This window comes from Colobus angolensis, unplaced genomic scaffold (genome assembly GCF_000951035.1).
Source record: "Colobus angolensis palliatus isolate OR3802 unplaced genomic scaffold, Cang.pa_1.0 Scaffold14, whole genome shotgun sequence".
In the NCBI taxonomy this organism is placed as follows: Eukaryota; Metazoa; Chordata; class Mammalia; order Primates; family Cercopithecidae; genus Colobus; species Colobus angolensis.
In genome coordinates, this window is record NW_012114488.1 from 22,984,729 (window position 1) to 23,011,465 (window position 26,737).

General features: G+C 38.7%; 1 protein-coding gene across 1 annotated transcript in view; it reads right to left on the bottom strand.

Moving 5' to 3' along the window:
- ROS1 (ROS proto-oncogene 1, receptor tyrosine kinase) overlaps window positions 1–26,737 on the bottom strand; it is a 146,568-nt gene that overhangs the window by 21,103 nt on the left and 98,728 nt on the right. The window contains exons 32-41 of the mRNA XM_011935073.1: window positions 20,355–20,472; window positions 17,319–17,506; window positions 15,470–15,553; window positions 12,390–12,525; window positions 11,019–11,181; window positions 9,350–9,414; window positions 8,305–8,434; window positions 1,888–1,985; window positions 957–1,157; window positions 31–165 (exon numbers count right to left, since the gene is read on the bottom strand). Of these exons, the coding sequence (XP_011790463.1) occupies window positions 31–165; window positions 957–1,157; window positions 1,888–1,985; window positions 8,305–8,434; window positions 9,350–9,414; window positions 11,019–11,181; window positions 12,390–12,525; window positions 15,470–15,553; window positions 17,319–17,506; window positions 20,355–20,472 (1,318 nt within the window). The remainder of the gene's footprint in view (window positions 1–30; window positions 166–956; window positions 1,158–1,887; window positions 1,986–8,304; window positions 8,435–9,349; window positions 9,415–11,018; window positions 11,182–12,389; window positions 12,526–15,469; window positions 15,554–17,318; window positions 17,507–20,354; window positions 20,473–26,737) is intronic.

Below are 26,737 nucleotides of genomic sequence, written 5' to 3' on the forward strand. Positions count from 1 at the left end.
GGGGTGCTTATGTTAACATAATTAACTTACAGATCATCGGGACAATTTCTTGGTGGCTCCAGTCTCCCTCCTGTTTGCACATAGTTTAAAACATCAAGATTGGAATGAGCAGGATAAGGCTGATGACCAAGAGTTAAAATCTCCCAAATCAGAATTCCGAAAGACCTAAGAATAGTAGAGGGTTTGCTTTAATTATACTTAATACAAACACCAGGCTTACAGTAGTTTCTCCAACAACATTTTTCCTGGGGCTAGCAGGGTCTACTTTGTCAGGGTATTACTGGCCTCATAAAAGGCAAATGGGAGATATAAAAGCAGGCTGACAAGAAAAACTAGAACAAGACACTGCATATGAGCAAATACTTCAAAGGTGATAGGAAGGCTTGGAGGAGGCACACATGTGCACACACAGACAGAGACACAGACTCATATGCGTACTCACATGCATGCACATCCATGCACATATACACATATGCACATACAGAAACAGACACACATGCACATGCATGCACACACAGAAACACGTGCACACACACATGCATGCACACATACATACACGTATACACACACTCATACTCTGTTTCTCTCCCTGACTGAAACCTCATTGTAGGCCTCCATTATCTAAGAATTTCAGAGCATTGACATGCAGATACACCTAAGGGTGAGCACAAAAACATTTCAGCATTTTCCTCCCAAGTTTGCAGGGGATAAAGTGCCAGTAAACATTGAGAGGGAAGGCATGAATAAAAATTGGCAGCACTGAGAAATTTTATCTCATTCGTAATTTTGCCTAGGGCCAGCCCAACTTAAAAGTCATTGAACAAACCTTTACATTTTGAGCTGGTCTCTGGTCTTCTGTTTTCTCACATCAAAAAAGCAAAATTCGATGTCCTTTTAAAATCCTCTCTAATGTTTGATGATTCTGTCAGCATTACTCTGTGTCCTGCTAAACTTACCACACATCAGATTGCGTAGTGAAGATTCCATCCATTAAACTTTCTGGAGCCATCCACCGAACAGGGAGCAGGCCTTCCCCTCTCTTTCTGTAGTAATCATTTTTATAGATGTCTCTGGCGAGTCCAAAGTCCCCAATCTTCACTATCCGTGGACTGGTATAGTCTTTCACGGAAACAAGGCAATTTCGAGCTGCCAGATCCCTATGGCAGAAGTTATATTTAATAATAATAACAACAACAATAAAGTTCCAGAAATCAAACAAGTAACCCTAGTAGGTCTGTAAAGAAGAGAAACTTTTTTTTTTTTACTTTAAGTTCTGGAAGACATGTGCTGAACATGAAGTTTATTATATAGGTATACATGTGCCATGGTGGTTGCTGCACCTATCAACCCATCATCTAGATTTTAAATCCCGCCTGCATTAGGTATTTCTCCTAATGCTGTCCCTTCCCTTGCCCCTGACCCCGGAGAGGCCCTGGTGTGTGATGTTCCCCTTCCTGTGTCCATGTGTTCTCATTGTTCAACTCCCACTTATGAGTGAGAACCTGCTTTGGTTTTCGGTTCCTGTGTTACTTTGCTGAGGATAATGGTTTCCAGCTTCATCCATGTTCCTGCAAAGGAAATGAACTTATTCTTTTTTTATGACTGCATAGTATTCCATGGTGTGTATGTGCCACATTTTCTTTACGCAGTCTGTCATTGATGGGCATTTGGGTTGGATCCAAGTCTTTTCTACTGAAAATAGTGCTGCAATAGACATATGTGTGCATGTGTCTTTACAGTAGTATGATTTATAAGAGAGACTTTTAATAGAAATTATTCCTAGTTTGAAGGATTTAAATGTTTAATTATCTTGTGCACTTTACCTGCACTTCAGGTGATTATTGTGCCAATATCCATAATAACCCTGTATCCAGAAGAGAACTGTACCTGTGAATGAAATGCATCTGCTCCAAGTAGACACAGCCTTTTGAAATATCTACACACAGGTCTACGAGGTCAACCAAGGTGAGTAAAGGACCATAAAACTGTAAGAAATGAAGGAAAAATTACAGGTAGTTTTCTAGTTTGCATGAAATATATATATACATTTGTGAATATAAGTGGATACATGTATATGCATATACATGTATGTATGTGATGTTTTAAAGGGATTTTTAGTTATGATTATAATAATTCAAACAAAGAGGAAAACAAATTTAGATGTTTTCTATTCAAATATACATTTAAAAAAAGACAGCTATGTTTAGTAAGTAGAGGCAATATGGAATCTTTATTGGAAAGACCTCCAGGTGTCACGCCAGACAGATCGAGATGTGAATCCTAGTTCTGCTATTTACTAGTTGTGTGAACTTGCTTAAGTTACTTAACTCCCTAAGCAAATTTCTCATATGTAAAATGGGCAATAATACTGACCTTGCAAAATTCAAGTAAGTTACATAATATGGCTGGTCAATAACAGGCACTTAATAAACATTTGTTGCTCTCATAAGTAGTCAAAATGATGACTTACTTAGTGCTAGCTGGTTTAATTATTGACCCAATGACAATGGGCTTGTTTCTGTCTTGCGAGTCATAACAATGGGCTTGTTTTTCATATGAACCCCATATAAATTGTTAGCAATACCCTATTTCAAAGTTTCAAATTACTCCTCTCATCTAAGAGAGCGAGCACAAATATACACTTGAGCCTGTACTGGGTGCAATGATTTCTACACGGAAAAAAGCCAGTTGAAGTTTTTATTAGTACCATATTGGGAAAATTCAAAGATCCTGCACTGAAGCTATATTATACTGTCTGTCCTTTTCCAGTGCTCTGCAATTACCTTGGTTCAAGCCTTTGTCATCCCTAATCTAACGCATTCAAAAATTTCCCATGTCTCCAGCCTCCTATGCTTTCATTAGCTTGCTTTGTTGTGACCCCTTCCTGTAGAGTCTATTATGAATTCCTGAGCACAGTCTCCACAGCACCCCTAGGCTGCAGAAGCCTCTCTACAAGTCTATTAATTTCCTACCGTTTCTCCTCTCTCAATCTGTGCTTCAGTTACGCTGGTCCACTTGCAGTTCTTTATCCCTACTCTGCATTTCTCAGTCTCTCTTCTTTATTCCTGCTATTATTTTTTTCTCCTGGAATGTCCTCCTGTTTCTTGTTTTCCATCCACAGCCTTAGCTGAGTATCTCAAATGATTCCCAACCTCCAAGTCCCTCAACTCCTTAAAAACAAATGCTCTTAAGTGCTGTTCTCCCTACCTCCTCTGACACATTTCTCTCTTGCCCCCAAACTAGGAATATTCTGATGTTCTGGGGCTCACTATTGCCATGGTTCTTCACAGCCACACCTAGGGCTAATAACTAGGCTCTGACCTTACTCCCAAATCAATCCTTCTCCAACCTGATTCAGGTCCACTGTCTCATGGCCCATATCTGAGTCCTTGCTGGATGTCTTGAATAGTTCGCTGGTTCCTGTGAATGGAACCCTGCTCTGCTCTCAGCAAAACCTACTCTACCTGTGAAGTCTTTCTCTACGCCTAGGATCCCACTCCCTAATTTCAGCCTGGTGGCTAGTGCCCTGTTCCCTGCTGACAGATTTTCATAATGCTGGTGCCTGCTTGGATCTCTGACTACTCTCTCCTTCTGATATACCATGTATCAACCTGTTGGGATACCGCATCACCCCATGTTGGGTTTCCTTGACTCTAGATGCCACCCTGGACTACCACCTGTCATCTCTTGTTAAACCCTTCAGACATATTAAACTTTGATCTCAGTCTATCCCTAGTCAAAGCCTTTCATAACTCAGTGGGAAAGCACAGTTCAGCTACTGTTCTACCTCCTGCTTTGGTTGTGTCTGAATCAGAAGACCTCTTCCATGAAGCCCTCTCAGCTTTCCTCAGTTAGGAATTGCTCCTTCCTCTGGGCTTCTACAGTATATTCTCCACTGCACTCTTAATGAGTCCACCTACTTCCTACTTTAAGTGGATTATTTAGGTATCTGTAGACTTGCATCTGTAGACTTACAACTCTACCATGTAACAAGTTCCTTGAGTGCAAGAACTACATCCTTCACCACTGTATAGTAAACACCCAGCAAAAATTTGGTGAATTGAATTTTATCTGAAAGGCAGCATGTTTACTACATATTCATATTACTTTGACAGTTTTTGTTTGTTTGTTTCACTTTTTTCTATCTTAATACAATCCTTTTAACAAAAGTTAAGGCCAGGTGTGTTATCTCATGCCTGTAATCCCAGGACTTTGAGAGGTCAAGGCAGGCAGATTACTTGAGGTCAAGAGTTTGAGACCAGCCTGGCCAACATGGTGAAACCTTGTCTCTACTATAAAAAATATACAAAAATTTGCTGGGCATGGTGGCGTGTGTCTGTAGTCCCAGCTACTCAGGAGGCTAAGGTAGGAGAATTACTTGAACCTGGGAGGCAGAGGTTGCAGTGAGCCGAGATCACGCCATTGCACTTCAACCTGGGCCACAGAGCAAGACTCTGTCAAAAAAAAAAAAAGTTAAAAGGAACCTTAGGAAGTTTTTGATTCAAAATTTCATTTTGTAGATAAAGAAGCTGAGTCCTCAAAGCAAAGGACTAGACTAAGCTTTCTGGGCCTAGTTGCAGTCAATTCTTAGGCATCCAACCCAACAAAACAGTCTTTGAATGCAGGGAGAGAGAGAAAAAGGCTTCTGCCGGTTCTTCTGATATGGTGCCTCTGAGCACTCCATGCGGGGAGAGGCTGGCCTCAAAAGAATTCAGCATGAGAGGGAGTAGCATTTGTGATGGTTCCCATAGGCCTCAGGCCTTCATTCTGCCTTCAGCACCTAATGATGTCTCTATGGTTGCAGCGAAGGAGACAAAGCCCTGCAAGCTGTTTTTGGCAGCCACCAGGAAAGGCTGTGGAAAAACTGAAGTGCATGTGAGAACCAATCTTTATAAGCATTAGGATCCTGGGTGAATCAAAATGATTTGGAAAAAGTAGATCCACGTTTTTTTCAGTCCATCCTTTTTCATCCTTTCTTCACTTTTCATACACTTAGCACCACCACAAAACAAGACAATCTACAAATAAAATGTATTGTTTAAGATGAGGGATTGGCCGGGCGCGGTGGCTCAAGCCTGTAATCCCAGCACTTTGGGAGGCCGAGACGGGTGGATCACGAGGTCAGGAGATCAAGACCATCCTGGCTAACACGGTGAAACCCCGTCTCTACTAAAAATACAAAAAACTAGCCGGGCGAGGTGGCGGCGCCTGTAGTCCCAGCTACTCCGGAGGCTGAGGCAGGAGAATGGCGGGAACCCGGGAGGCGGAGCTTGCAGTGAGCTGAGATCCGGCCACTGCACTCCAGCCTGGGCGACAGAGCGAGACTCCATCTCAAAAAAAAAAAAAAAAAAGATGAGGGATTGAATGTGTGCATTTTTAGTTCCACTCTCTCCCCAAACCTTACTAACATGGCAGTATAGTGAAAATTTTCATAATTTCACAAGGGCAAATCAACTGTCATGAGAACTGACATGGCAGACAAAGCATTCTGGAAGAGGGAAAGCAGATGGAGGAGTGGTAATTTAGCAGAGCCAAGAGGATGAAAGCTGACTGCCTACAGAAAGAAAAGGCAAGAATTAAGCTATTTTTCATCATGGAAGGTCATAAAGTCTCCAGAATGGGAGGCAGCAGGTATCCCTGAATACAGGGACGAGGAGAAGGGCTGAAAGCAAAAAGAATGTTTAAGTTATTTAAGGCCTAACTAAATCATAGATTCTTCTACCACAGATGAAGGCTTCTGTCTATAGAAAACAAACAGATAAAAACAACAGAAACCTGAACCAGAACAACTCCAAGTTCGAAGATACTACCAGTCACACTGAGGCACTATACTGAAATGGAGAGAATTAAAATTAAATAAGAGTCCACATACTGAGCCTTGAGACCTCCAGCACCCTCTAAATGCTCTGAGTTGATGCATCAGGCATTTACTGTCCAGAGGAGAAACGAGCAATTTCCTCCCTGGTTAAACTGGCATATGTCAGGGAAGAGATTCCGTTACTGACACTGGAGGACCCCCAGTGGAAGAGCAGGGTCCCACCTAACACCAAAAGGAAGCTTCCTTGGACACATAGGTTCCCATCATTTTGTTAGACCTCATGATTAAATATGAAACCAGCCAAGAATACTAGACATTTGAGAAAGTTTCTCACATTGAATCAGATTCCAAAACAAAGAAGAACAAGGAAGCCAAGGCAATGCAGGAAGCAAATTAACACTTTTTGAAAAGTATAATTAATAGCCTAAAAAAGATGAGTAAAATTTTGCATCTATGAAGAAAACCAGAATATTATTTTAAAAAGCAGTCAAAACACAAGAATAAGCATGTGAAAAATTAAAATATGTTAACAAAACGTTTTAACCCTACAAAAAGATTAGGGGACAAAGTTGAGGAAGTCTGTCACAATAGAAAGCAAAATGACAAAAGCTAGAAAATAGGAGACAGCAGCTAATAGAATGAGAGGATGAAACAAAGCAGTTCATTATAACAGGAGTTTTAGAACAAAGAAATAGAGGGAATAAGGAATTCTCTTCATTATCAAAGAGACAATGAAAAAAAAAATCCTGAAACAGAAGGGAATGACTAGCGAAGCAAGTGTTACTCTGCTGTGAGTAAAGAGTACCACAGGTAAAATTTTCCTCCAATTTTTGAAGTGGAGGAGGCAGAAAACAGACCACTGATAATAAGTTCAGGAATCAGAGTGGCATAAGAATTCTTACTGGCAATTGTAGAAGTGAGGAAAGAAAGATGCAGTGGCTTTATCTGTTAGATAAAGAGTTTTCAACCTAAAAGTCCAACCAAATTATCAAACAAGTATAAGGGAAGAATAAAGGGCATTTTCTCAAAAATTTAAAAAAAAAAAGCAGATTTTTGCTGCACATGCATAGTTTCTTATACTTTCTCTTTTCTAAAACAAACAAAAAGTCATGAGATACAAGGAAAAAGCCTCACATGGACAAGAGTTGAGGAAGATTCCCAGGTCTAATATGAAGGAAACCCCTACAACAGCAGCTGTGTAGCTAGCCTAGAGCACAGGCATCTACAGTGCTTCCAGGAAGGAAGTGTCCAAGAAAAAATGAAGTACCAGATTATCTGATATTGTTAACCATATTGAGAAAAGTGTTACCATTCAGTTGGGGAGTTTACGTATATAAAAACTAAAATGAAAACAAGAGATATTTATTAAACTAGCCTCAGGAAAAAAACTTACAATAATAACATTTGGATAATTCAGCTCCAAAAATAATAATAATAACTAAATAGTTCTAATAATGCAAACCCAGAAGGATGATTTATCTGCAGATTGTGATAACTGTCAGAGGATGAAGCAAGCAAAGTTTTCCTGTGTGTAGCGTGGTGGGGGATGGACAGGTATATTATGAGGAAGTCTAAGAGAGTTAAATCCTCATCTTCCATAGCGGGCAGTCAATTTACCCCAAATTGAAAAATCAACACGTGTCAGTATGAGCAGACTATTTAGGAACTTGGCGGTAAATACCAGAAGATATGTACAGGCCTGAGAGGTAGGAATGAAGGGCTCCTGTTTTTCACTATATGCTTTGTCACACATTTTAATTTTTTAGCCAGATTTAAACTTTGGTGACTTGTCTTATCTCACGTGTTCTCATCTAAGGTATAAAGTAGGCTCCTGCAGGTAGTCACCCCCAGTCCTGTCCGCCATTCCACAGCATTTCCAGGGTTCATAATGTGCTATGCACTGCTCCAGGCACTGGGGATACAAGAGAAGAAGGACTGCAGCTGCGTTTTGCAGGCAGAGCTCGTTAGCATGTATGTAGGGAAAGAGAAAGCAAGGAACTAGATGGGTGGAGTAGGAGAGGATGTACGAAATCAAGAGCTCTGTTTGGGGCAAAATATGTTTGAGATGCCTACTAAAATCCAAGTAGATAAGTCAACTAGAGAGGGACATACAAGTCTGGTACTCAGTAAAGACATTAAGACTGGAAATATAATTTGGAACAGACAGGCATATAGATTAAGTACAGAGATATGCCTTTCCAACTCCACACTATCCCTGTGCTCCAGAAAAACATGATTCTGGCAGTGAGGGTCATGTTCTCCCATTAAATACTAAAAACAGGCTCAGGCTCACATGAGCAGAAAATGCCAGAATGTTAGCCCACGGTTCTGATTGTCAAAATCTAACGTGAAGTAAATAGAATAATTCTTTCCATATAAGTCTTCTAAGGTTTTACCACTGCAGCCCATTAAATCTAAAGAAAATTAATGGGGAATTATAGGGCATTTGCATTATGAAACCAATATTACAGATCCCAACTGCCTACCGTTGCCATCCGGGCTTTACGCAAATAAGTAAGAAGGTCTCCTCCTTCCATCAGTTCCAGGATAATATACTGGGGTTCATTCAGCAGACAAACTCCAAGCTGTTTCAGAATGTTGGGATGATTAAATTTGCTGAAAGGTGGAAAGACACAGGCTGTATGACATGATAGAGGCAGGAGTCCTAGCCATGTGTCTTTATGGAGTACAGCAATTCTTTATCAATAGTTTCCTTCAAAACCCCTGATTTAGTGTCTCTAACACTTCCTTTTCCAACTACTGGTCTTTGTGCTTACCTTAAGGAGGTAATATGGCAACCCCTAGTGGCCATGAGTATGGATAACATAGGTTGGTTTTTAGAAGGAATAACATTTGTATTAAGCATATTTTGGAAAAGAAAGTAATTTTGACTAGTAGCCTCCTTGAAAAGATATTTTAAAACACTGTGTTTTGGGTCATTACAGGTATGAAATATATACTCTCCCTTTCCTAGAAAACAACCCAGAAATGCAGGTTTGGCTACACAGTTTTCTCAAGACATCAAACCAAGGAAGTCCCAACCTAATAATTAGAACCCACAGCTTGAGACTTAATCAACCACTGCCTCAAGTTTTCCCATTAAGATGCGCTTGAGCAGTTTTTATGACCACAGACTCAAACTTAGAGACAAGTTTACTAAGACAAAGATATTTTCACTGACATTACAGCATTTGAGAGAACTCTCTCTTACTGGGTATACTTGACCATTATCACATATTTAGATGAATACAAGTGTGTCAAAAGTCAAACAGCTTCAGAATGCACTTGCAAAACATGCTCCTTACTGAAGATAAAAGAAAGGAGAACCTTTTGCCTGAGGAGTGCCTGTACCCAGACTCAGAAGATTGGCTTCTATAGACTACTTGCTCTGCAGATGTGGTTTCATTCAAACGTTTCAACCATGTTGTTTTAGGCATGATCTGTTATGTCAGGTCATTTTGGATGTTAAAAACAAGTCAAGCAGACTTAAAACTTCTTACCCATACCAAGAGAAAATTATTTCAGAGCTACCTCATCAGATGTGCCTCCTTCAGGAATTCAATCTTCTCCTGGTCGGTGGAACCCTTCTTCAAAGTCTGTACAACAAAAACAAGTCAGGAATCAGTATAGCAGACATTTCTGTGAGCTCAGTGGGTTAATGGAGAATGTTGTTTGTTTTGTAATATCTACCCTGAAAGCTGGAAACAGATCATAGATAAGACATGTGCATGTGTTCTATAAACTCTTCAAATGTTACCTCCTGTTATTGCTAGTAGAAGAATACACAAAATAAAAGGTCTAGTAATGTTTATACAATGTTCCTCCAAAAGGTAGAATTTTAAGAGACTAAGTTTTGTTATTTAGGCTAATTTCTTAATTTTCAAAATTTTCTTCTCAATATATTTTCTTTATCTCCTCGCTTTCAATTTATTTCTTGAAGGCAAAGTTCCCAGTCCCAAGCAATTGATCAAAGCTAATCATGAAAATTGTGTTCTGAAATTCTCCAGCCTCCCTTGGAAATTCGGGTGGTCACATAACTCGGTGATGGTCAATGGTATATAAGAGAAAAACTGCTAAGGCGGGGAGGGAACTTTGAAGAAGACGTTTGTCTTCCTGAACATGTACATCTGGCACCATCTTTCCTCCTTTCCCTGGTCCAAATGAAGATGTGATGTTTGCTTCTTTGTCAGCCATCTTGGAACACTGAGGCAGCAAGCATGAACAACAGCCAAGAAAATTTCAGAGATACTGGCTCTGACCTGACACACTATCCTGAAGCCGGCAGTCATCTTGTTACATGAGAGAAATAAACATTTGTTTAAAACAGTCAAGGTGGGAGTAAGTTAAAGAACTTTTAAATGACATCATTTGGAAGCAAAGAGAATTTTGCCAACTTTTCTAGTTATATAGCTAACTCTCAAAGCAATAAATCTCTAATAAGCAGAGATCAGGATATTGCTCAAATACATAAAAGATTCATCCTCCCTTTATCAAAAGAAAGTTTTACAAAAATATGAGTATATCCAGTGCTTCCTTAAAAATATATTAAATATACCATGATAAATAATCACGTAGTCAGAGACTGACAAACTATAGCTTGTGGGCCAGATCCAGCCTGTCACCTCTTTTTGTATAGCCTATGATCTGAAAATGGCTTTTCCATTTTTAAATGGTTGAAAAAGTCAAAAGAATACTACTATTTCATGACATATGAAAATAATATAAAATTCAAATTTCAGTGTTCATAAATAAAGTTTTATTGGTACACAGCCACACTCATTTATTTACATATTGTCTATGACAATACAATGGCAGAGTCTGTATGGCCAGCAAGCCTAAAATATTTACTATCTGCCCAGTTAAGAAAAGGTTTGCTGACCCTTGGTCTAGTACCTTAAGAATGTGTTTTACAACTCCAGTTCTCTTATGACATGTTTGAAGAAAAATGATTGTCTGATAGGTCTTAGCTAATTAGCAGCCTTAGAGGTAATGCAAATCCTGGAGATTATTGATTACAAACCATGTTCCTATGTAGGAAATGGTTTTTAAAAATGTGATTTCTATAGCTATGGATAGGCTTTAACATTCAACCTATCCTCTTTTCAACAAAGAGCACTCAACTTTTGTTATAATTATATCCACGTCAATCGTTGTAGATATGGTGATAAAATGTGTCAAGGAGTTCAAAGATTCACATCACCTTCACTGCTACTTTGATTTCTCCACTTCCAGCTCCTAAGATGTCCACTGCTGTTCCTTCATACACTTCTCCAAAGGCTCCACTTCCCAGCAAGAGCCGCAGAGTCAGTTTTTCCCGAGGGAAGGCAGGAAGATTTTCAATCTCCTCTTGGGTTGGAAGAGTACTGTAAAATAGCAACATTTTTGTCTCCCCACCCTCCACATATATAGGGTGTACAAGTTTGTGTTGGTATTGGTACTTGTGTTTGAGAGAGAAAGAAATATCTCATGGCTTTGCAGCATTGTGTGTTTTATGTGACATGATGATGTGGAACTTTGTGTTCCTAATTACTTTACTATTCTACCACCTTTTACACAGACAGAGCGTGATGGTCCACTTCTAGGCAACTTAATTTTGATAAAAACGTATATGTGTATGCATTGCCTCAAGACTTTTATTGTAACTTGTTGTGTCAAAGTTAGTAGGTATTAACTTCTTCAGATTGCCAATTTGTGTAAAAAGCTACTGCAAATTAGTAATAAATGCATCTGGGTTTATCAGCTTTTCCTTTAGCTATTTCATACATGTGACATCTTATATAAAACAAAATTTACTATGACCAAAAAGATCAACCCCATCACCATAAGGTTAACTTTTAGAAAGCCAAGTTTCTCACTTGGAATACTACAAGGGGGTAAAATGCTGCTATGTTAAAAATGCTTTCCATTTATAATAGGGAATCTTGAGTAGCAGATATGCTCAGTATTTGCTCAAAGGAAAGTCACCTCTAAATAGTTGATTTAGATCCCCTTTGTGTCTACTTCAAATCCTTTGCTTTTACACCTTGCATTATAAATTTCTGAAAGCAAGGCCTATGATCATTTAATTCCTTTTTGCATAGATCCTAATATTATGAAGATTTGCATAAGACACTTGAATATTTTCCTTAATTATGATGACAACAAAAGTTCAAAACTCATCTGTTTTAAGAAGGTTTTGTGGGCAATCATCATACAAATTCTGAAATGGAGTAAGATACTTAAGGCTGAGCACGTACACAAGGCTCTCAAAACTCTCCTCTCAAACACTGCCTCCAGGTCAACCAACCACATTACCATCTATTCTCTTCAATGTAATATTTTTCTCTTTCTTTCATTTGTTTTTGAGCTACATGATAAAACACTGGAAAATAGTGTATTTTTGTGTATTTTTCTTATAACCGCATAATTTGCCATCCACATTTGAGAGTGGAAGAGGAAGTTTTTAATAATTCTGCCAGAAAAATGGGTATAAACCATTACTGTCCTGGGCAATGCAGAATTCATAGGTACTCTCACTGCTGTTGCCCACCCTTTGCCTACGTGCTGCATAATGATGGCCCACGCTACGTACTGTATTGCATAGCAGGCATTAGCCAGGCCTACTCCGGCTGCCAGACCTCGCAGCTCAGCCAACTCTTTGTCTTCGTTTAAAAGCACTGTCAGCCCCTCCTTGGCACTTTTTTGATTCTTTAGTCTTCTATGCCAGACTATAAAGGAAAAAATGACATAATTTACAAAATAAAATATTGCTTCTTTTTCCCTTTAGGAAATGCTAACAATGCATTTTAAGTGTTTTCATGTAAGAACCCTATCCGTAGAATAGTTATAGAAGTTTTCATAATTTGATTTTAAAATAGCTTTTAAAAAACTAATTCAATCCAGGTAAAAAGTCATATAAAAGTACAGAAATCATACTACACCACTTTTAATGTCACTTCTTAAAATTTAATGTATTTCTTACTGTTGTTATAAACAAATTAAAGTATCTTAATATTAAAACTTATTTGTCAAAATCACCTATAAACTAGAGTCAAAATAAACCAAAACAAACATAATTATTAGTGAAACAAATTCATTTTTGAGTTCAGTCACATCCAGGTTATACTCCTCAGTAGAAAAGAAAATGCTTTCAGTATAATGGCAATTTTTTTTTTCTTTTTTTATTTTTTTTGCACAGTACAAGAGTGTTTATCATTGTTGTTCATATACACATACTCAAATATGTAGAAAAAGTATTGGAACGAAGCTTACCAAATGTTAGCAGTGGTCTGCCCTACTTGTAGAATCATTTGTATTGTCTTCTTTATATAATAAGGAGTATTAGTTTTATAATAATAAAATAATTTTTTAATATTAAAATATAATTATGTCAATAAGATTGTCCATCTGTACTGGACTGTTGACTCAGAAGTTGAAAACAGCAAGCATGCTTTGAGAGATGATCATTAAAATTTGAACTTAATTTCACAGTAGTTTCTATATTCAAGAAGTTAGAGTTTTACTCACATGAAATTCAATTTGAAGGGCTACCTGGTGACAGATCACAAGTACCTTTTGCTAAATTAATTTTTCGAACTTGAAATGTTCTCACCACCTCTTTTTTAGGCTTCACTTTTAAAGGCCCAATGTAAGCCCACATCCTCAATGATGCCTTCTGAAACCTCAGCAACCTCTACTAATCTTTCATATCTGAACTTGAAAGACTAATTATGCCTCTCTGTGAGTGCTTATCCTATGCACTGTCTTGTTTATTTCATCTATTATTGTCTTTTGTTATTATTTAACACATATCTTGCTATTTATCTTTCCACACAGGCATGTCTTACCTCCCTCATTAAATGGCAAGCTCCTGATGTCAGCAGTTGTATTTTACAGGTTTATATTTTCCTCTACTCCCAGCAGAAGGCTAATGTTAGACATTAGATACGACCGCTCAGAAGCAAAGGCTGTCAACACTCATTTTAAAAACCTGTCTTAATTTTATGTTTATAACTGATGAATGCCCTCAGCGCAATACAAATTTTAAAATAATTGTGACTTTTTTGTTATTTTAATGAGTCAACCTTTTCTCATGCACGCACACTCTTACTAGTAAAACCACATGCACTGCTGCCAAAAGCAAAGAACCCAATTAGCTTAGCTAGACTCAAAAATTCATGAATTTCAAACAGAATAAAGACCTTTTAAGTCCTGAGAAAGTCAGATATCCATAGGATGTCTTGGAAGCACAATAGGTTGTCTGAAATTATCTCATGTTCATCCACTAGAGTTATGGGTTTAAACAATGGTGATGTACAAGAAAGTAAGCAAAGGTCAACTGAAGGATTCTTCATGTAATTCTCCTTCCCAGTAGGAAAGCAGACAAGCAGTCAAGCTTATATGCCAACTGCCAAATATACTGCAGTCATATGCGTAATTCTGGAGGGGCTGGCTTAGTGGCACAAACATCAGCTGTGCAATGCTTAGACTCTCTGGAACCACAGGTTAAAATCCTGGCAGGGTCAGCTGAAATTTTTAGCTTTCCAAGTTTGCTGAAGGAGTTTCACATATTGTCTGGGTGGAATCTTTGGAAAAAATCTGAAATCAAGTTTCAAAGTGCTCTCATATAGATTGTGACTCCAATCACTTTGCAGAAAGAATAAAGATTTAGAACACAATAAAGTGTTGGTTTTCTTTATCCTGAGAGTTCCACTTTATGTTTGTGACTTTTCCATCAACTTTCCCTTGTTTGTTACAGGGGTAACAAATAAGTCACAGCTTTCTTAATATGTATTTGAGTGTTCTTTTCTGGTAAGAATCATGCCCTTTTTTTAATGATTCACTGTGTTGGGGACTCTCAATATTAGCAATAGATAGGGGTCCATATATCTTATAAGCCAAACTCGAACAGTTTGGGGACTGAAAGAAAGTGCTATTATTATTTGTGCTGAAACAGAAATAAACAAGAATGTATGATCACTATGGTAACTCTAAAAAGTCCAATCAATACTTGACCGTTCCTTTTGAGGTTTTCACTGCATTTTATCATCATTAAAGTACACCTTCTTAGAAAAAAATAGCTTTCTATCTACCTAACCTAATTTTTCTGCTTTCCTGGTCATTTATACATGAGCAGGGATTTAAAATAAGCAGATCAGATGTCTGAAAGCAAGAGTGGATCCCACAAGCCAGAAATGGATCTTCTGCAACAGAGGCCGTCCTCATTCCAAACCATCGTCTGCTTAGAAACCAAAACTATCCCAACCAAAGATTGTCACTGGCCTCCCATTAATTCTATACTTTTTTCTGTACCCAGGGTTATTTTTCTCTTATTTATTTTAAACTATAAGCCACAAAACATTTGTATGCAGCCAATCAGAAACAAATACTGTTTTAAAGAAAGCTGCAATTTGGTGCCCTTGCAAGTCATTTTATCTAAAGTATAACATGAAATGTACATATTTATTTTCCATAGAATAGTTATGCCTAGGTTAGAAAACAATTCACAGAAGTTAGTGGTTATAAATATATAGTAGAAGGTAACAATGTAGATTTTATTAACTTAATCAGGCAATATTTCCTGCAGGAGATTAGATCAACTAAGAGATAAATCAATCAGATATGGTTAAGTAAACAGTCTGTTGCCTATTTTTAAAATTCTATTATACTTACCAAAGGTCAGTGGGATTGTAATAATCAGAAATATTCCAACTATAATACTAAGTATGAAACTTGTTTCTGGTATCCAAAAATCATCTAATAATATAAATCAGAAAAAGAGATTAATTCATAGATAAAAGCTAAGTAGCCCCAGCTCTACCTAAGCCCACAGAGTAATATAGCAGAGCTAGCTACTACTGGATTTTTGCAAGCCAGTTGTTTGTTAGACAGTTGGTAGCCTGAAAGCATCCATACTGAGAGTGTTTATGCCGTGTGAAATCAAAATCAAGGTGTTTTTGCTTTTTTTGCAGAGAGCTAGTTTACCAACAAACCACTGGAATATACCCACTCAATCTTGTACTTTAAAATGACTGAGGCAGTATGTATATCTTCTTAATAAATTTAGGACCAAGAAATCTCAGTCTTTGTATACTAAATAGTTGACATTATTATTTTGTATAATATCTTCATACATATTCAATTTCATGGATATTAAACTTGTGTAGAGGAAACAAACATGTAGGCCAGAGTCTGGCAAACTATGGCATGAGGACCAAATCTGGCTACAGCCTGATTTTGTACCCCCTATTAGCTATGAATAAGTTTTACATTTTTAAAGTGTCATTTTTAAGAAGAAGGAGAAGGAAAAAGAGAAGAAGAGAAAAAGACGAAAAGAAGAACATGCTACAGAGATCACATGTAGCCTGCAAAGTCTAACATATTTACTATTTGCTTCTTTTCAGAAAAAGTTTGCTGAGCTGAGTAGCAAACTTTTGTACACAACTAACTAGATAATTAGCTATAATATAAATAAGAAAAATGTAAGTTTTATGTAGCATGTGAGTGTATAAAATGCAGTAATTCATTTGACTAAGGAGCATCAGGTAAGCATTATGATGAGTTCATTTAAGTTAAGTCTTGAAGGATGAGAAGAATTTCAACTGGCAGAAAATAAAGAATAGGACCTCACAGCTAAGGGGCACAGGGTAGGTGGTGTGGACCTGTATCATAGGCTGAGGCAAACACAGGGCCAAAAACCAAGTGACATAAAAACTTTTTACTGGTCTGATATGGCTACAGCACAAACATAAATATTGGAAAAGATAAACCACGACTGGAGGATAAATTACGGAAGACCTTACATGCCACAAAGAAGTTTGTAGCTGATTCTGAAAGCAGTGAATGGAGAGCCATTGTGGGTATTTCAGAGAAGGGTTAAGTAATCTAGTTTGTGCTTCAACTAGATTAACTGTCAGCAGTATGCATAAGCCAAGGACACAGGCAAGAAATGATACCTTAAATTAGGAAAGCCAAGGTAGAAAGAGGAAGATGAGACCTCATCACAGAGAAATCAAGATGGTAAAATTAACAGGACCTGATGACTGAGTAGAGGGAAGAATCACATATGGCAGTGAGATTTCCTGCCTATGTGATAAGAAAGACAATATATCATAAACTAAAATAAAATACACAGTGGAAGAGGTAGATATTGGGGAAGAAACAAAGGTCTTAGGCCTGTTATGTATAATGTGAGAGTGGTCATAAAGCTGGTATAATGTGAATAGAATAATAAGGCTGGATAGAACAGATTGTGAACAGCCTTGGAAGCCTAATTAGGAGCATGGAATTGATGTGGTAGGAATTAAGAGCGTGGTTGATTATTATTGGGGAGAAAAATGACATGATGATAATGATGTTTTAGGAAGATCACATCACATGAATGGAACCGTTTAATAGTTTGGATAATAAGATATATATATATATAGCCACCGTTATCTATTGCTAATGTTAAGAACGTACTGATATTTATTACTGAACCTTTAGGTAATAAGCTAGTGAGTAGACAGACATGGTAACATACCTCCAACTAATATAGTATTCTCACTGATTCCACTATATTCACCAAACCCTAGATTATTTGCAGCTACTACTCTGAACTGAAATACTCCTTTCAGGTTTTTGGACTTCCATGTGCAAATGCTACTGCAGGATCCATTAAATGTCATCTTCCACCTTAAATTCTGGTTCTGTAAATTTGAAGTGCTCTTTCTGCAAAAAATAATAAATACAGAAAATATATATGACAATATACCTGTTATTTCTAGTTGTTCATAGATCTTCTTAGTGACTGAACTCCTGAGAATGTCCTTTGGCACAGTTTACCCTTGACCTCATTCCTCTCCCATAATCTGGCAACACAGATGCTAACAGCATAGTTTTATAGTGATCCTAGTGAGGCATGGAGTCAATTAACTCAACCCACCAAGAATCAGTGATCAAGAGAGAGCTGAGTACCCTTTTCCTACTAATAGTAAGGGGAAACTTTCTCCAGAATTCCAAACCTATAAGAAAATTATTACTTGATTTTTAACTGGGGAGTTTCTATTTTCTCAATTTCCAGTCTTTTACATTATTTGTAGTTTACTTATGCCATATTTCAATAAAATACAGAATACAAAATTGATAAGGAAAGTGTGACAGTTCAGCTACCAAAATTATCATTATATCTGAGATTCTGAGGCTTGTTGTTTCTATTTGTATTGACCTACATTCCACCTCAAAGTCAATCCAATTGTTTTTCATTTGAAACATGGAAAGAGCACAAGGGCTGGGTTCAAAAGATGTAACTGGAATGACTTTTCACAGAATGATCAAAGGCAAGCTCAAGTTCTTCCATTTATGTCTTCTCTAACAATGAAGAACATTTCAGGTCTGAAACTTTACAGACCGCAATAGTTTTAGGGCTTGGTGCCAATCCACAGTAAGCTTAGGGATATGTGGGAGAATCTGGTTCTGCTCCTGCTAATTGACTCATCCTTCTGAAGACCAACAGAGAGTGAGGGCTGGCCCTCATAAGAGGCAGGGAAAGGGTAAGAACATCGGGAGCAGTAGGGCAGCAGAGTTGGTCACAGCTGTTCCTGGGAGCTGAGGGTCTCTTTAAGGACCATCCTGAGCAAAGCATTAGGACAGAGTGTTTTTACACCTTTTGTGAAGTCTGACCTTTAGCACTGGCCATTTCATTGTTTAACCAAACAACTCTGATCCAAAAGAAAGAGGCCCTTGAGAATTTGTGAAGTGGCTCTACACAATGGCCATTGAGAAAAGAAGGAAGAATTCTGATGTTGGTTGAGCACCTTCTATTTACAACATACTGTACTGGGGCTTTACATAATGTTGTTTTAATTCACTGAGTCCACAACAGCCTAAAGAGGTGAGATAGATATTATCATCTCCATTTTACAGATGAGGAAACTTACATTCAAAAGAGGAAAAGAGCAAGGATTTAAACATGGTTTGTGTACTGGATTGAGTCATGTCCTCCCAAAATTCATGCCCACTCAGAATACTTTGATGTGACTTTATTTGGAAATAATATCTTGACAAATGTAATCGAGTTAAGATGAGGTCATAGTAGTTTAGGATGGACCCTAATCCAATGACTGGCACTTGCATAAGAAGAGGGAAATCTGGACACATAGAAAACCTTGTGATGCAGGAGGTGATGATGACAGTGATGCATCTACAAGCCAAGGAATACCAAGGACTGCCAGCAAATGCCAGAAGCTAAGAGGCAAAGATGGATTCTGCCCTAGAACCATCAGAACAAGCAGTCCTGCTGATACCTACTGTTTCAAGCCACCCAGTTGGTGGTCCTTTATTGTGGCAACCTTGGAAACTAATAAGGTTTGTTCAACTCCCAAGTTCATGCACTTTGCACTTCCACTACCCCATCAGCGAGTACACAGAGTCTAACTAGTGTCCTGACTGAAGGACTTATTTTGAGATACTGAAGTTACAACAATGATTCAGTCATCTTATAGTCCATGTCCTGACAGTGGAGACTTGGAGCAAGGAGTATGCAAAGTATTTAGATGGAGTCATTTTAGTAGCACTTAAGGTGTTACTCAGGGTAACATACTAAAGAGGTCCTAGCAAAATGCTGATGTGTGACCTGATTGACGAACATCATTACAGTCACAGACCACCAAGACAGTTCTGCAGGTTAGAATGTATTTCACTCTGCATGAAAAGCAGTAACAGAAACTTCAAGGAGGTTTCAATTAGAAATAAGGGCCAAGGGAATTCTCTAGTATGAGCAGGAATATTTTTTAAGGTTATGGGAATGCCAGAGACAGAAGAAGCAAAAATAGATCAAAGATCAAGTTGCCAGGACTATAATTATGGAAGTGACTTTTGTCCTTGGAACTTCTTAAAAGATGGTTTCATAGTCCTGTGAGAGGAGTGTCTTTGGAATTTGGAATTCTCCCCTCAAGTTGGCATGAAATCAGTCCTTCCGAGCCAGTTATGGTTCACGTGCTCCCCGTACTGGCCAGGTCTGAGGCTGTTCATCAGTGGCTGGTTTTCATCGATGGTGTGTTTTCAGTCCCTGGGAACACACTGCAAACTGTAATCTTCACAATGAATAGAGAATCCTGTGTGACCTCTATGTTTCAGACAATTTCAGAACCTGACCTAATTTTACAGTATGAAAAATACCTTCTTCATCACCAATTCTCACTAGAGAGTATTCACCTTGCTAAAGCAAATTATCATCAGGAATTTACATGCCATCATCATATAACATTAAACATCAGCTAAGCTTTTTAAACAAAACTGATATTAAGTAAATATTGGTTGAATGAGCCTATGATCAAACAATTTCCATAAAGTGTCAATGAGCAGTTAGAGATTTCTGAGAATGATGTGATCTGTTTTATAACTAGCATGCCAAGACCAACCTCTAGGAATTGAGCAAAGAACATAATGATGCATGTGAGTCCTTAAACTAAAGATCTTTGTGTTTATATGTAAATACATTTGCACAAATAGTGTTACTTTTTATTACTTTATCTTCTTAGTTCTTTGTCGTTTACAAGTACTTTGCAAACACACTTACCTTATCTCAAGGATATAGTATATAATTCTACATCCATTATCTTCAGCTTTCTCCCACTGTATTGAATTTTCACTCCCTTCTAGTAATTTGGGAGTGCCTGGTTTACTTGGGACTCCAGCTTCGGGGGAAAAAAAAGAAAATATTGATTTGATATATTTGAAGTATTAATCTTCTGCATTGAAATCTTCCTGTAGAATATGCTAAGAGGAAAGATAAATAACATTAAAGAAATATTCACAGAGTCAGGGCCAAGATGGCCGACTAGAAGCAACTGTGTTCAGAGGTTCCTATTGAAAAAAACCATAATAAGTGTGTGAATCCTTCACTGGCAATCAAGGTATCTAGATTCGCTCATCAAAATTGACTAGAAGGCTGGCGTGACCCACAGAGAGAAGGAAGAGCAGTAAGCCCACCTGAGAACCACACGGTTCTTGGCTGGAACCCCCTCCCTCCAGCCAAGGGAAGCGGTGAGTTAGCATGCTACCCAGCCAGGGAAACTGTGCTTTTTCCACAGAACTGTGCAACCCATGGATTGGAAGATCCCACTCGCAAACCCACGCCACCAGGGCCTAGCATTCCAACCCTAGAATATGCAGGTTCTTATGGCCTCTCAGCTGGAATCTGCTTAAGCCTACTGAACTCCCTGGGAGAGGGGTGACCAGCACAGGCTTCTGCTGCCTGCTGTCTAAGCCCTTTGAGCTCCTTGGGGGAGGGGCAGCAGCCAGCACTGGGACTCCCAGCTGCCTAACATGCTAATCTCCCTGGGAGGATCAGATGGATGAACTGACAGAACTAGGCTTCAGAAGATGGGTAGTAATGCAGCATGGGGGAAATGCAGCATCCATTTCTACAGCTCCAGACTGTGCTTTTCCCCTGCTGGAGCCAGCGAGGCTGGATAGCTTGGTCCCAAGACTTGTTGTCACAGCCTAACACACCAGCTGTGGTAGTCAGCGGCCAGAGTGCCTCCTCAGGTCTAACACTGACCCATCCTTCCTCAGTGGGTGGGGCTTCCCTGCAGGATCTCTAATAACTCCAGCCAGAGACTCAGGGACAGAATCCAGATCTCCCTGGGCCTGAGCCCCTAGGGGTAGGGGTGGCTGCAGTCTCTGTGGACCAGCAGACTTAGCCTGTCCTCCTGATGGTTCTGAGGAATCTGTGAAGCCCAGACAAGTGGGCTTCCCTGCAGCGAAACACACCCTTTCCACCAGGGGACAAAGTGCTTCGTTAAACGGGTCCTGCTCTTGGTGCCACACAACTGGGTGAGACCCTCCAACAGGGATTGTTGGGACACTCTACACAGGAGCGATCCTACTGGCATCAGGTTGGTGCCCCTTGAGGTCAGAGGTCCCAGAAGAAGGAGCAGACACCCATTTTTGCTGCTCTCCGGCCTCCTTGAGTTACATATCCAGGCGTGAGAGCAAATCAGATGAATAAGGCCTAAAGTGAACCCCAGAAAACTGCAGCAGCCCTACAGAAGAGCGATCTGACTATTGAAAGAAAAACAAACAAGCAGAAAGTGACAACAACTGCATCAACAACAACAACAACAAGGGCCCCCACAAAAAAACCCATTCAAGGGTCAGCAGCCTCAAAGACCACAACTAGACAAACTCACAAAGATGAGAAAGAATCAACGAAGAAAATGCTGAAAACTCAAAAGGCCAGAGTGCCTCTTCTCCTCCAAATGACCACAATGTCTCCATCAAGGGTGCAGAACTGGGCGGAGGATCAGGTGAATGAACTGACAGAAGTAGGCTTCAGAAGATGGGTAGTAAAAAACTGTAAAACTATGATGAGCTAAAGGAGCATGAACTAACCTAACGCGAAGAAGCTAAGAACCTTGATAAAAAGTTGGAGGAATTGCTAACTAGAATAACCAGTTTAGAGAGGAACATAAACGGCCTGATGGAGCTGAAAAACACAGCACAAGAACTTCATGAAGCATACACAAGTGTCAACAGCTGAACTGACCAAGTGGAAGAAAAGATACCAGACTTTGAAGACCACCTTATTGAAATAAGACATGCTGACAAGAAGAGAGAAAAAAGAATGAAAAAAGCCTACAAGAAATATGAGACTTCATAAAAAGACTGAACCTTTGGTAGCTTGGAGTACCAGAAGGAGATGGGGAAAATGGAAACAAACTGGAAAACACACTTCGGGATATTATCCAGGAGAACTTCCCCAACCTAGCAAGACAGGCCAACATGCAAATTTGGCAAACACAGAGAACACTATTAAGATACTCCATGAGAAGATCAACCCTAAGACACATAATCATCAGATTCTCCAAGGCTGAAATCAAGTAAAAATTGTTAAGGGCAGTCAGAGAGAAAGGCCAGGTCACCTACAAAGGGAAGCCCATCAGACTAACAATGGACCTCTCAACATAAACCCTACAAGCCAGAAGAGACTGGAGGCAAATATTCAACATTCTTAAAGAAAATAATTTTCAACCCAGAATTTCATATCCAGCCAAACTAAACTTCATAAGTGAAGTAGAAATAAAATCCTTTCCAGACAAACAAATGCAGAGGGATTTTGTTACTACCAGGCCTGCTCTGCAAGAGCTCCTGAAATAAGCACTAAATATAGAAAGGAAAAATTGTTACCAGCCATTGCAAAAACACACCAAAGTATAATGCTCAATGACACTACAAAGAAACTGCACCAACTAGCATGCAAAATAACAAAATAGCATCATGGTGACAGGATCAAACTCACATAACAATACCTACCTTAAATGTAAATGGCCTAAATGCCCCAATTAAAAGATATAGATTTGCAAATTGGATAAGGAGTCAAGACCCATTGGTGTGTTGTATTCAGGAGATCCATGTTACATGCAAAGATACACACAGGCTCAAAATAAAGGGATTGAGGAAAATTTACCAAGCAAACGGAAAGAAAAAAAAAAAAAGCAGGGGTTGCAATCCTAGTCTCTGACAAAACAGACTTTAAACCAACAAAGATCGAAAAAGACAAAGAAGGGCATTATATAATGGTAAAGGGACAATTCAACAAGAAGAGCTAAGTATTCTGAATATATATGTACCCAGTAAAAGAGCACCCAGACTCATAAAACAAGTTCTTAGAGACCTACAAAGAGACTTAGACTCCCACACAATAATAGTGGGAAACTTTAACACCCTACTGCCAGTATTAGACAGATCAACAAGATAGAAAATTAACAAGGATATTCAGGACTGGAACTTAGCTCTGGATCAAGTGGACCTAGTATATGTCTACAGAACTTTCTAGCCCAAATCAACAGAATCTACATTCTTCTCATGCCACATGGTACTTATTCTAAAATCGATCACATAATTGGAAGTAAAACACGCCCCAGCAAATGCGAAAGAGCTGAAATCATGACAGTCTCTCAGACCACAGTGCAATCAAATTGGAACCCAGGATTAAGAAACTCACTCAAAACCACACAGTTTCATGGAAATTGAACAACCTGCTCCTGAATGGCTCCTGGGTAAATAACGAAACTAAGGCAGAAACAAATAAGTTCTTTGAAACAAATGAGAACAGAGACAATGTACCAGAATCTCTGGGACACAACTAAAGCAGTGTTAAGAAGAAAATTAGCGCTAAATGCCCACATTAGAAAGCCGGAAAGATCTAAAATCACCACCCTAACATCACAATTAAAAGAGCTAGAGAGGCAAGAGCAAACTATTCCAAAAGCTGGCAGAAGACAAGAAATAACTAAGATCAGAGAAGAATTGAAGGAGATAGAGACACAAAAAGCCCTCCAAAAAAAATCAACGCATCTAGGAGCCATTTTTTAAAAAAAATAAAATAAATAACAAAATAGATAGACCACTAGCTAGACTAATAATGAAGAAGACAGAGAAGAATCAAGTAGACACAATAAGAAATGATAAAGGGGATATCACCACTGACCCCACAGAAATACAAACTACCACCAGACAATTCAATAAACTCCTCTATGCAAATAAACTAGAAAATCTAGAAGAAATGGATAAATTCCTGGATGCATACACCAAGACTAAACCAGGAAGAAGTTGAATCCCTAACTAGACCAGCAGCCAGCTCTGGAATGGAGGCAGTAATGAATAGCCTACCAACCAAAAAAAGCCCAAGACCAGATGGATTCACAGCTGAATTCTACCAGGAATACAAAGAAGAGCTGGTACCATTCCCTCTGAAACTATTCCAAACAATGCAAAAGGAGGAATTCCTTCCTAATTCATTTTATGAAGCCAGTATCATCCTGATACCAAAACTGGGAAGAGACACAACAAACAACAACAAAATCTTTAGGCCAATATACCTGATGAACATTGATGTAAAAATCCTCAATAAAATACTGGCAAACTGAATCCAGCAGCACATCAAAAAACATATCCACCACGAACAAGTAGGCTTCATCCCTGGGATGCAAGGCTGGTTCAACATACGCAAATCAGTAAACGTAATCCATCACATAAACAGAACCAAAGACAAAGATCACATGATTATCTCAACAGATGCAGAAAAGACCTTTGATAAAATTCAACATCAACACCTCTTTATGTTAAAAACTCTCAATAAAGTAGGTACTGATGGAACATATCTCTAAATAATAAGAGCTATTTATGACAAACCTACAGCCAATATCATATTGAATGAGCAAAACCTGGAAGAATTCCCTTTGAAAGCAAGGATGTCCACTCTCACCACTCCTATTCAACATAGTATTGGAAGTTCTGGCTAGGGCAATCAGGCAAGAGGAAGAAATAAAGGGTATTCAGGAGATTTTGGGCTCAGACGATGGGGTTTTCTAAATATACAATCATGTCATCTGCAAACAGAGACAATTTGACTTCTTCTTTTCCTAACTGAATACCCTTTATTTCTTTCTCTTGCCTGATTGCCCTAGCCAGAACTTCCAACACTATGTTGAATAGGAGTGGTGAGAGAGGGCATCCCTGAAAGGATGAGTTTGTGTCCTTTGTAGGAACATGAATGCAGCTGGAAACCATCATTCTCAGCAAACTATCGCAAGAACAGAAAACCAAACACCGCATGTTCTCACTCATAGGTGGGAACTGAACAATGAGATCACTTGGACTCGGGAAGGGGAACATCACACACCGGGGCCTATCATGGGTGGGGGGAGGGAGGAGGGATTGCACTGGGAGGTATACCTGATGCAAATGACAAGTTGATGGGTGCTGACGAGTTGATGGGTGCAGCACACCAACATGGCACAAGTATACATATGTAACAAACCTGCATGTTATGCACATGTACCCTAGAACTTAAAGTATAATAATAATAATAAAAAGAAATGAAAACAGAATAAATCAAAGTCCAGTGAAATTGTATGACATAATATTCTGTTAAAAACATGTTTTAGTCTACTGAATAAAAAATTAAAACTGGGAAAAAAAAAACGGTATTCAAATAGGAAGAGAGGAAGTCAAGTTGTCTCTGTTTGCAGATGACATGATTTTGTATTTAGAAAACTTCATTATCTCAGTCCAAAAACTTCTTGAACTGATAAGCAACTTCAGAAAAGTCTCAAGATAAAAAAATCTATGTGCAAAAATCACAAGCATTCCTTTACACCAACAATAGGCAAGCAGAGAGCCAAATCATGAATGAACTCCCATTCACAACAGGTACAAAGAGAATAAAATACCTAGGAATACAGTTAACAAGGGATGTGAAGGACCTCTTCAAGGAAAACTACAAACCATTGCTCAAGGAAATAAGAAAGGACACAAACAGATGGAAAAACATTCCATCCCCACAGACAGGAACAATGAATATTGTGAAAATGGCCATTCTGCCCAGAGTAATTTATAAATTCAATGCTATTCTCATCTAACTACCACTGACATTCTACACAGAATTAGACAAAGCTATTTTAAATTTCACATGGAATCAAAGAAGACCCCATATAGCCAAGACAATCCTAAGCGAAAAGAACAAAGCTGGAGGCATCATGCTACCTGACTTCAAACTATACTACAAGGCTACAGTAACCAAAACAGCATGGTACTGGTACCAAAACAAATACATAGACCAATGGAGCAGAACAGAGACCTCAGAAATTACACCACACATCTACAACCATCTGATCTTCAACAAACCTGACAAAAACAAGCAATGAGAAAAGGATCTCCTATTTAGTAAATGGTGCTGGGAAAACTGGCTAGCCATATGCAGAAAGTTGAAACTGGGCCCATTCCTTACACCTTATACAAAATTTAACTCAAGATGGATTAAACACTTAAATGTAAAACCCAAAACCATAAAAACCCTAGAAGAAAACCTAGGCAATACCATTCAGGACATAGGCATGGGCAAAGACTTCATGACTAAAACACCAAAAGCAATTGCAACAAAAGCCAAAATAAACA